Source organism: Balaenoptera ricei, chromosome 21, assembly GCF_028023285.1.
Source record: "Balaenoptera ricei isolate mBalRic1 chromosome 21, mBalRic1.hap2, whole genome shotgun sequence".
In the NCBI taxonomy this organism is placed as follows: Eukaryota; Metazoa; Chordata; class Mammalia; order Artiodactyla; family Balaenopteridae; genus Balaenoptera; species Balaenoptera ricei.
This window is the reverse complement of record NC_082659.1, coordinates 5,630,190-5,642,733: the sequence shown is the minus strand read 5'-3', so window position 1 is coordinate 5,642,733 and position 12,544 is coordinate 5,630,190. Positions and strand designations below refer to the sequence as shown.

Genomic DNA, 12,544 nt, shown 5'->3' with positions numbered 1-12,544 from the left:
ATATGCTATTTGTCTTTCTCTGCCTGACTTCACTCAATACGACAATCTCGAGGCCCATCCACAAGCCCACAGCGCTGTCCCTCAGCTGCTGAACTACTGCGTGCTCACTGGCAACCACAGACGTGTATGATGACGTCCTGACAGGCGATTTCACTTTTACATCAAAACACTAACTTCATTCTTGAAAACTGCTTCACTCGTAAAAACAACTTCATTTTGTCATTAACAAGTAGATCTGAAATCATATCAAACCACTGCAAAACAGCATTGCACAAGGTCAGCCTTTATGTAATGACTGGAGTAAAAGAAAGTAGAAATTAAACAGCACACAAGGGTCCTGGGAGCAGCTGCCTTATCTGACCTCAGACCTTCTACCATGATCTAGAAGGAACTGCTGCCACAATGACCACCCAAACTACACTGCCTCTGCTGTGATTCTACAGGCTGCTTCACTCCCCAAAGTCAGACACCTGTGTCTGCAAACGTGGATGTCAGTCCTCATTGCCTCCGATTCATCGAGGAGTCAACAAAAACATTACCAAAAAATTGCGGATGCTTGACTTAGAATGTTCCTGATGAATAGTGATTATTTGGGAATCTGCATGAATATCTTCAGGAATGGATCAGCTGTTAGCCTGCTTTTTGGCAAAGTCAGAAAAAGCCTTTCTCTCAGTGGAACTATAATTGATTATTTGAGCTCAGTGGAGAGGGTTGCTGCTTGAGAGATTTATTTATAGTGTCTCAGATCTAAACATTGGACTGAGAGTCTAATGAAATGCTTCTTTTATAATTCCACAGGGTCTTCAGATAATTTACTCCTAGATGAATCGGAGGCAGTGAGGACATGCGTGGGGCACCACCCTCAGTAGGCAAGCTCAGAATGCCGGTGTTCGGGTTTTCTGTTTTCTTTGCTTCTAGAGTTCATTGCGCTGCATAGGAATTTTCAGAAGTAGGCGGACTGGCATTGGTTGTTTGCTAGTATCTTCCAAAGCAGATTTTTGGAAACTATTTATTACAGTTTCTGGTAGGAGGCTCTACTGGAATCCTTTTAATAGTAACAGCGAATTTGCCTGCTATTGTTCAACTTTTTTTTTTTTTTTAACAGATTCTCTTCTTTGTTACCAAACATTGTTGTTTTAGGCAGCAATAAAACAGATAATGAACACGTTTTCATTAAAGCAAGTCTTCTAAAGAGACAAAATCTCCCTGGCATAACAACAATCAGATATTAAAAAAAAACACAATGGGAACATTAAGCCAGTGTTTCATGACGCATAAAATACTCCTACTCCTTACCATGGTTGGCTTAACCAAAGAATTATATTTTGTTTTAAACAGTCTAATATACTATTATATTTAAGAATAAAAACACTACTAATATATATATATATATATATATATATATATATGTATTGGATTTGGAGATTTTATATATATATTATATATATCTATAATGTTATCATTTCAAATAACTTTGAAATACATTACCTTATTAATTCTCATAATGCATTGACTGAACAAAAGCATTGTGTGGGTCGAATATATACTTCATATAAAAATGCCAATTTAGCCTGAGAAAACCAGGGAAGCTTTATTCCCCCAGTGGGAATAAAGCTTCAGTGATCTCCCTGATCAGCTTCCTTGTTCTCCGTTGCTATACTATGACTTTCATAGACCCCTTCTGTTCCCTCCTTCTTACTATCTATAACCACAAATACGGGCAGCATTCAAATCATTTTCCATGAAACTCTTAGGTTTCAAGAATATCAGGAGGAAATATGGTGGGGTGCCACCTGACCACACATGCTGGTGGTGTTCATGAGATTTAGTGCTTAGAAAGCCAGGGCCCTTGCAATGAGTCTGATTGGGAGAGAAGTCTGCAGGACACATCCTCAGAGATTTGAATCAGAGGGGTCCAGAAAGCTTTATCTAAACAAATATCTCAGATAAATTCTTTTGCAGCCAATTGATGAGGCAACATTTGGGAACCAGTTCCTGACTACCTTGGCTCTGATACTTCACATTGTAAGGCATAAGAATATCTGGTCTAGCACTTGGAGTGGATCTGTAATATATTTGATGGAGAATTAATACAGCATTTAACTACATTATGAGTGCAGTTACTATTTAAAACCCAGAGGTGATGAATGAGATGAATACAGTTGATAATAAAATAGCAAGATTGCATATATCATAATTGCATCAGCTGTACTGAAGTCACTAAAAATTAAACCCTTTTTCTTTTCTGAGTCAACAGATCATGACAAGAATCATGAGTGTTATCATTGTTTGTATTGAATTATTCTCTCAGATAATACTTAGTATGACTTGTGTCAAAGATACCGTTTTCTTCCCAATTAATTTTGTATATAATACTGCCCCACTCCACCCTGGTCAACTGAAGCAACTACCTCATATTCCAAGTTTTTGTTTTCCTGTAGATAGTGTAAACAGCAGTTTCAACTTTTACTTATGAGAATCACTGATTTTGGTGAAGAACGACTCATTAAATTCTGTTTGGTACATGATCGACCCAATGGCTGAGAGCCTGGATCTACAGATTGACTTAGAGAGGAGGGCAGGGATGAAATAAAAAAGCTAAGTCTTAGGGACAGACAAGAACAAAAATAAATAATAAACATAAAAGTAGCAGATAACATTGAGCACTATTATATCAATTTAGAATATATAGAAATATCTTATGTATTTCAGTATATCCTAAAATTATCAAAATATAGAATATGAAACTCTACTCCAAGTATCTTCTCATGTAATATCTCATTTATTGCTCATGATACTCCTGTTATGAACTGAATTGAGTCTCCTCCCAAAATCATATGTTGAAGCTCTAACCCCTAATGCAACTAACTGTATTTGGAGATACGGCTTATAAGGAAGTAATAAAGGTTACGTGAGGTCATAAAGGTAGGGCCTTAATCCAGTAGGACTGGTGTCCTTCTAAGAAGAGGAAGAGACATGAGAGCTCTCTCTCTGCAGGTACATAGGGAAAAGGCCATGTGAGGACACAACAAGAAGGCGGCTGTCTACAAGCCAGGAAGAGAGGCCTCCCCAGAAACCAACCCTGACTGACCATACACTGATCTTGGACTTAAAGCCTCCAAAACTGTGAGAAAATAAATTTCTGTTGTTGAAGCCACCTAGTCTGTAGTATTTTGTTATGGCAGCCCTAGACTAATATAAACCGTATGAGGTAGTAGTGTTAATAGCTCCATTTTACAAAGGAAAGGTACAATAACCTGCCCATGGTCAGAAAGTGGACAGCAGAATAATTTTCAGCAGACTGGATGGCTATAAGATCAGTCAAAATAAATTAGAAAATATGTGAAAAGAAGTGCCATAAGCAAGAATATTTAAAACATAGAGATATGGTTTATAACAACATAGCAAGATTGCTTATACAGTAATTGAATTGCAGGATTAGAAATCCAGGCAGAGAGAAGTAATCTCGTAGAAATGTCAAGTGGCCCAGAAAAGGCAGAAATGGGCTTTTATCTGTTCTTTGAGGCTAGATGACCTTGGGAGCAATTCAGGAAAATTTTTCTAGCTTGACGCAGAAGAACAAACAAGGGAGTAGGTAGAAGATAAAGTGTGAGACAACTGTAAAATCCTCATAGCTGTACTAACACAAAATGAGCAAAAAGACTGCATCCCATTGTATTTAGAATAAAGTCCAAATTCTTTACCATCAGCTGTATTTGTAGCATAATCTTAGAACTTATTATGAACCAAGACATTTTTGAAAATGAAATACTATCACAAATTTTCAAGTACAACATGGTTAAACCAGAACAGTTCTGGGCAAATGTGGGTACAGCTTTGCAAAGCTTCCCTTATAATCAGAAAATCAAGCCCAAGGAGTACATGTAATACATCAAGGCTATGTGGCTAGAAAACCCAACGTTAGAAAAAAGATTTACCAGGAGTTATTTCACTAAGAATTAATGTAAATGATCAAGGTATATTCTCAGATATCCATCATCTACATGTTTTATTCCAGCAACTCTCTCCCTAAACCTTTAAATAAATTTTCAAACGTGTTACACACATAAGAAATAATTCTTACCTTAGAAACATTAATTCTAGGCTTGGTAGAAGAATTATAAGTTCACCGTAAGCCTTTGAACCAAAGAGAAGTACAAGTGTCATGTGGGTCCCTCTCTGTACCCACATCTACGTTCAAAGCCTCAATGAAGATAGAAAGTGAAGAAATGTAGTTTGTAGATTGACTGAAGTTTTGCTTTTTCTTTATATTTGTTTGAGGAAAGAAGGAAGACACCTTTCACCACTTTCTTCTAGGGATCTTGGTGTCAAGAATCACTTGGTGTCAGGAATCACTTGGGATCTTTCCCACGAAGGTTGTCACAAAAACTACCAGCTGCTAAATATGATAACTTACAGTGAAACGTGTCTTATACAAATCAGCAGCATAAGGGCAGAAAGACACGCAAAGGGTTCATGTACAACTCAAATCCCATATGCTGACTGGCACCCGAACCACAGCTGTCTTTGGGGCGCTGGGTCTTGCCTGCTGATATGGTTAAGTCAGTGCACGTGGCATGATCATCTTCTCAGCGTCTGTTAACAGATCTTATTCCAGGTCACAAGTTCTTTGCTTCCCCACCTGCTCCTACAATATCATACACTTATGAACTGATTCACGCAATATGACTCATGATTAAACCACAGAAGTAGAATCTGTGCTTCACGAATTCCAGTTTTAGTAGTATATTCACATCCCTTGAATGGTACTTTTTACTTCCTTCCAATATAAGGATTCAGAGAAATGTAACAGTACAAAAAATCTGAACAAACTCCAGCACCCAGAAGCCAAAATCTAATAAGTTCTCTTGAAACAATTTTGTTTGTTCAGAATGGACCTTTCAAAGTAAGGATGTAAAGAATTCAAATATTTCCTTATTCCTTTTTTGTAAGTTACTAAGATAGAATAATAGAGTTCTACATGGATTTTTAACTTTTTAAGGTATTCTCAGTAGCTAAAAAAAAAAATCTCAGAAAAAAATAGCAGTTTTAGGTATTACCCTGAGTTTTCTAACCTTCTCTGTTACATATATATATTGATTTTAAATTCTTTTCAGCTTTACATACATAAATAAGGAGCATGAAGGTGCTATGGGTTCACACAAAGAATGATGAACTTGGCTGGAATTACGGATTTTGCCTAATTCACTCCTCTTGCAGGGCGATCAGATGATCTGATGAGGCCGCTTCATCGCCCGGTGATGAAGAAGGAGCGGTGAAAGCCATCTCCATCCAATGCCATGGACACGTGAGGAGGCAGAAGACTGTGAAAATCAGGACTGAGCAGGTAATTCAAGGTCAAGAACCCAGGCAAATGTGCTCCCATGAGCTGACACGACAAGCAGGGCCCAAGGCAGGCACTGGGAGCAGAGTGGCAAAGGCAAGGAACCTGAAGGCCAGCTGGGGTAAGTGCCAGGGGCGGGAGGTCAAAGTGTGTGGACAGCACGGGCCGGAACAGCAGACCGAGTGCACGTGCAGGACTGAGGATAGAAACCAAACGACAGCAACCCCCCTTACAAAACAGAGTGGGGCTGTTTCCATATGTTTTGGTAGAAATCCTTTAGGGCTTTCTAAATGTGAAAATTTATGACATGGGAGATAGTCCTTGTGTCGGGGTCCCCTCAGTTTCGGTGATTCTCTAGAAGGACACACAGGACTCAGTATACAGTCATGCTCACAGCCAAGGTGTACGACACTGAAAGGATTACAAAACACACTCAGCCGAGGGCAACTGTGCATGGGAAGCCGTCTGGGGGAACCAGGCACAGACGTCCAGGACCCCCCCGCCCCGTGCAGTCACACAGGATGTGCTCCATTCCTCCAGCTGGGGATCGCGACCACATGTGCAGTGCGGTCCGCCGGGGAAGCGTTCGACTCAGTGCCCAGGGTTTCTACAGGCGAATCGTCATGAAGTCACCCTCTGCCTAGCACGTACCAGTATTCCAGACTCTCAGAAGGAAAGCAGGTGTGGCACGAACCACACTGGTTCTACCGACAGTTTAGGGAGAGTGAGCCGCTTTTATCATTTAGGGGAAGTTTTATACCAGTTCAGGGAACCGTTTACCAGCCAAGTGCCCAGATGCCAGCCAAGGGCCAACCCTGCAAGCAGGTACTTCTAAGGGCAGCAGTCTCAGGCCTATTGAGTTAACCCTTCTACACAGTTCCCATAACGATTTTCCCCATTTATATCCATCCCAGGTACAGCTGGCTTTGTTTGCCAGTGGGTATCCAGAAACTTTTCTATACTAAAGAGAACTCAAAGGAGCAAGAAGTAATAAACCTCACCAGGCATGGTCTGAATTTCTGGATCTTACTTTAGAGCTTTGGTGGTCTGCCCTCATCATAGCAGGGTACTGGGCCAACTCCATACTAGGACCTGATGCCCCAAAGCTGGCCTGAGGTTGACAGCTCTTTCTCAGGCCCCTTTACCTCAGCTGGGACGAGCTTCCTTGGCATGTGTGTGCAGTGATTGCAGGGATACAAATTAGAAGCTGGATTTTCCAGTGGCCAGATGTCTAGCATGTTAGAGATACAGTTGGAACAGTGGGTTTCTGGGAGGGTCTGAGGAGGCCAGGAAGAGGGAAGAGCTGACCAGGCTCTTCAACTAAGAGAATGCCACAGCTTCACTAGCAGCTTCTCACTCTCCTGAAAGGACAGTCGTCTAGATGCTGTGAGCAGAGAAGTTGGATATCAACTGCCTGTTCTATCCAAAGAATCCCAATAACTTTTGGATGTCTTTGATTGTCTAGAGAATATGGAAGGACTTCTTGTTTTTCATTTTCCTTGGGAGGGTGACATTTAGATCCACAGAAACCAAGGGTCTCTGGGATAATTTCCAATTAACTGCCCTGCCCCGACCAAGGAAGCTCCATAAACTATCCTGGCCAGTGCACAAGGGGCAGGCAGCTGGGAACCCACACGCTAACCTGTCACGCAGGCTAAGAGTCAGCGCACACAGGTGGGCCAAAGACAGTGGATCGAAAGGCTAGGTTCAAAAAGCAAGCCTGACAAAGGAGGGCCCGAGACAGGAACGAAGACCCAGAGTGCAAAGCCGAGATGCAAAGAGTGACAACAATGGAAGGACAAAAGTATGGAAGAGCGGCTGCTTGGAGGAATGTTCTAGAGGCTGACGATGAACTTTATAAAAGCCCCACAGCCTCCTGAGTGGAAACATTTGCTTCTTTGCTTCACTCCAAGGGCCCTGGGCTGAACAGGTAATTTTCATGTAAGTAACAAGGAAAATAAACTACATACTGTAACAAAAATTGAAACATATTCTTAAATTTCCTTAGTGCCATAGGAGTCATGCTTGGAAAAACTTTAACAGACACAAAATGACCTGAAAGCAACAAGTGTTGTTTTGTTTTGTTTTGTTTTGTTTAAATTACATAGTCCTTTGTCCCCTCAAATGCCCAGAAAGTGGTTTTCCTTCTGCTTAAGCATTTTGTTTTTCTGGTTTTCTCTCTTTAAAGCAATGCATAGGAATAGAACTGCTAGAATTATAAGACTGGCATGGTCTATTTAACAGTCATTAACCAAACAAATATCTTGAAAAAATAGTTTTGAAGCTATCTGTTTGGTTAAATACACGTATGATAATATGTACTCCAAGAGGCTCTATATAGGATATAAAAGAAGAAGTCAGAGATCCATGCAATCAAACCTAGGAGGTAAGGGTGACACAGACGATGTAACCATAAAAATTCATTATAACATAAAATTAAGTTATCAATTCTGGTTTATGTAAAGAAGTTTCTGAAAGAGCTCAAAGCAGTGAAATCTAGGTAAGTAGAACTTGTCAAGGAATATTTGGAAGAGGCAGGGAAGCCTGAGTTGGAACCTAAAAGATGGGAAGAAAGTGGAGGGGGAGAATAGAAGGGGCAGGCGTTCTAAGTGAAGGAACAAGAGTTAAGGCCTAAGGAGGCTGACAGATCAAGGCACTGGGAGCTAGGGGAGAAGGTGAGTGTTGGAGAGACAAATTTGGCAACGTGGGCTGGACTTAGAGCTCTGAGGTCTTGAAAATCAGGCAAGAAAAATCAAGGAAGTGGCAGAGACAGCATTTCATAGCAGAAAGGGTGCTGACAATTTTGGAGAGGCAATTCACAGAAAATACTAATGAGCGATAAACATATTTCATCTGTAACCTTACATTCAGAAATGCAAACTGGCAATCAGCTCAGCATAAAAACCAAAAACTCCATGGTTGTTAACTGTGCCTGGGAGGGTAAACGGGCACAACCTTTTGAAGGCTATTTGTCATTTATCGCAATTTGAAACACATACAACTTTTGGATCCACGCACTGGGAGAGAAGTCTTTGAACCTCTGTGTTCACGCACGTTTTGCTGGGTATGCCAACCATGCAAAGCCCTGACTTCTCTTTACTCAGGCCATTTCCCGAGTTGTGTTTGCAGTGGGCAACCTTCAGGGAGGAGGTGATGTCTCCTTGCTTACTGCTTGCTATAAAAGGGTAGGTTCCTCAAGCTTAACATTCCTCAGCAAAAATGCAAATGATGTGGGCACAGCTGACATCCGGGCCCTCTGTGTCACCCCTGAGGGACTCGGAGGCCAAGAAGAACCAATTCAAACATGATGCTCGTGCTGCCTGCTGTGCCACAAGTCACAGAGTCCTTAGTCTCTGACCCACGAGTCTCACATCTCCTGACTTCATCCATGAAACAGTCCTCCATGAAACTGCATCCATGAAATGCCAGTGAATTGGTGCCAGGGTTGGAATTTGGGCTGAACGACTTGATATGGATATTTCCCAGAGTCCTTGGAAATACTCTCAGTGTAGTAAAAACCTAGAGGCTATGGATGAAATCATAGGGAAATTCACAGATGTACCTGCTCCTTCCCTCCATCTGCACTGCACTCGCCTTGAGTCACATGCTCAACATCTCACGTCTGAACTACCGCGATAATCTCTCACCCGGTCGACCCGCTGGCAGTCTCATTCTTCCCTAAGAAACTACTTATCTACCTAGAGACCCCATGGTCTTTATATTCAAATGACCTAAAATTCCCAAAGGTTCCAGCTGTCTCCTGGATGATGTTCAAGCTTATCACCCTGGCATTCAAGCCTTGTACAATTTGTCCTCGGCCTTTATATCCAAGTTAGCTTTCACTTGATACCATTTTACCAATTTATACTCTTTAAATACTTGTTATTTGTGTATGACATGGGTATTTTTTCTGTGAAAATTCTTCAAAAATATAGTTTATGGATTCAGGGCACCTCAATTCAACTAGAATTCTTTGAGCATCTACTAGGTACAAGGTTCTGTCCTGGACATTGAAAAGGATAGAAAAATGTATGACTCTCCATGATGGACAGTATAATCTATAGTCCCTTGATGAAAAATCATTCTAATGGGAGCCCTCAGTGGGTCAGACCTATAACATACTCCACGACAGCAACCTCCTTGGGTAGCCTGGTGCTTCTGGGGCACTGTACACATCCTGAACAACAGCACATGTGATTACAATGCTGTCTCTTCAGGTTTATCTACTTTTTCCACAGCCTAACTGCCCATGTGCACACAGCTTTATTTAAAGTATTCCCTAAGCTACTCCTCTTCCTTCTTCTTGGCTCAGTGTTACACAAGAATAATTATTTGCAAATAAACAGATGGAAACTTTACCTTTATCCTGTGGTTCTTCCTACTCTTGGAAAATATAACTAAGCATGTCTTCCCCAGTTGACCACTCCCTATTTATTCAAGTGCTGACAAAGCACTCCAACTGTTCCTCTCATAACTGCCATCAGGTTCTCAGTAGAAATTATCAAAGAGGAGAAGACATTTAGTCAAAAAGTGCTACACCTTAACTGAGGTCTACAGTATTATTTTAGATGAATAACAGCCTCAATTTCCTTCCATGCAATCTTGGCATTTGACAAGCTAGAACTCAGATCGAAAAGCATTAAGAGTAAAAGAAGAATACTTTATGACGCTAAAGACTACCATTCATAATGAAGACATACTATTACTTAACAAATTTTATAAAGCAGGAAGTATAAAGATGAGAGGAGAAACAGACAAAAACACAAGAATTTGGAGACTTTAACACATCTCTCTCAATCCAAGAAAACAAAGATAACAAAAAGTTAATAAGGATATAAAAGACATAGATAACATAATCAATAAGATAGATCTCATAGATATATATCAAGCTCTGTATACCATTAGCAGAAAATATATAACCTTTTCAAGTGCACATTGAATATTCACAAAAGTGACATTTTAGGCCACAAAGAAGACCTTAATAATCCAAAGAGTAGAAACAACATTCTCTGTCTACATGAAATAAAATCAGACATCAATTTAAAACAATCAAAAGGAAAAAGGTCCCTCCTCCTGGAAATGTAGCTCGTGCACGCACGCACACACACGCACACACACACACACACAATTAAGCTACCCCTCAGAAGAGAAATACAAAATTTAAACACAACTGATCAAAAATTTTAGCATACAGCTAAAGTGGTTATCACAACAGTAAAAATGAAAATATATCAATTACATATCTAATCCTTAAAGCTAGAAAACCAAGGAAAAATGGAATGGAAATAGTTGATAATGTTAAAAACAAAAATTAATGAAAAAGAAAACAAAGAACTGTAGAATTAATTAGGAAATGTAAAAGATAGTTCTCTGAAAAAATTCAACATAGAAAAAATACTAATTAAAATAATAAAAAAGGGAGAAAGCACACATATAGGTAATTACAATGAACAATCAATAACCATCAAAAAAGAAGAGTAGCATCTCATGGTAATTTCTACCCAATTTTTAAAGATCAGATAATCCAAGTGCCACTTAAATATCCTAGTGCATAGAAAAACAAGGAAAACTTACAAATTCATTTTCTAATCTGAGTATAATATTACGACCAAAAAAGAAAAACACAGATCAATTTCACTTATGGATATTTATGGCAAAAACTTAAAAGAACAATTAGAAAAGAAAGCCCAAGATCATATTAAAAATTAATTCATCATGACCAAGTGGAGTTTATTCCAGGAATGTGCAATGGTTCAATATTAGGAAATCTGTTCATATAATCCATCATATTAATAGAGTGTCTTAGTTTGTTCTGGCTGCTATAACAAATTACCATAGACTGGGTGGCTTATAAATAACAGAAGTTCATTTCTTACAGTTCTGGAGGCTCAGAAGTCCAAGATCGTGGTGCCGCTGGATTCAGTGTCTGGTGAGAGCCGGCTTCCTGGTTCATAGACTGGCAGTCTTCTCATTGAGTCCCCACATGAAGGAAGGGGTAAGGGACCTCTCTGGGGTCTCTTTTAGAAGGGCACTCATCCTACTCATGAGGGCTCCACCCTCATGATCTGATCACCTACTGGAGGTTCCATCTCTTAATACCATCACACTGGGAGTTAGGATTTCAACATATGAATCTGGGGGGGTGCGGTCACAAACATTCAGTCTATGGCATAGAGTTAGGGAGAAAAATTATGCGATCACATCCAAAGATACAGAAAACACAGGTGAAAATAATTCAACACTCATTCATGTTAAAGAACACTCTCAATAAAAAAGGAATTAATGGGTATTTCCTAGATATCAATATGATACACACACACACACACACACACAACACTTACATCACAAAGCCACTATCTTACTTGCTGGAGAAATGAAAGGATGCCAATTATCTCCATTACTGAGGATTTTGTTAGAAATATTAGCTACTGCGATGGACAAGAGAATACAATTAGAAATTAAAAAACTGGAAAGGAAAAGGTAAAGTGTTCTCTAATGTACATGGTATGATTAAGTGTCTAGACAATCCAAAGAAACAATGGGAGAATTACAACAGAATAAGAGAATTCCCCACCCCATCCCTATTCTGCTTCTATCGTGGACTTGCATGTGGTTTTGGAACTCCCAGTCACTCAAGTTCAAGCCATGGTGTCATAATAATAATAGTAATTTCACTTGTGCTTTCACAATCTACTTTCCACCATATTTTGCACACACCCCTATCTAAGCAATTGCTAAATCATAGATTTTTGACTCTGAAATGTCCCTATCGGTCTTTCTTTTTTTTGTCCCTTTGTGGTCGACCTCAGGCACTTACTCTCTACATGTAACTTATAAATGGCTGTCTGTTCAGTGATGCCACTCTTGTTTAACATGTAATTTCTTGTGATATAAGATCCTAACTCCTTGGCCAGGTTTTCTACAAAAGGCCCTTAATATACCTTTCCAGACTCTTTTCCACCTAATGCTTTATACATACATTGTTCAGCTGGACCAGACTGCTTGGTATCTCTTACATAAACCCATACTTGCAGTCCTGTATCTTTTAGAATACTCTCCTTGGACATCAACACCTGTAACAACAAGCATCCCTTCTCTAAGTCATCCTGTAATAAGAATACCTATTTGTTTTGTTTAACAACCATCCCTTCTCTAAGTCATCCTGTAATAAGAATACCTAATTGTTTTGTTTATGCACTG

General features: G+C 39.8%; 2 protein-coding genes across 2 annotated transcripts in view; one reads left to right on the top strand and one right to left on the bottom strand.

Moving 5' to 3' along the window:
* LOC132356727 (uncharacterized) overlaps positions 1 to 3,153 on the top strand; it is a 58,059-nt gene extending 54,906 nt beyond the window's left edge. The window contains exon 7 of the mRNA XM_059909802.1: positions 2,998 to 3,153. Within this exon, the coding sequence (XP_059765785.1) occupies positions 2,998 to 3,130 (133 nt within the window). The 3' untranslated portion in view covers positions 3,131 to 3,153. The remainder of the gene's footprint in view (positions 1 to 2,997) is intronic.
* ASB5 (ankyrin repeat and SOCS box containing 5) overlaps positions 1 to 12,544 on the bottom strand; it is an 87,351-nt gene that overhangs the window by 73,198 nt on the left and 1,609 nt on the right. The gene's annotated exons all lie outside the window — the stretch shown is intronic.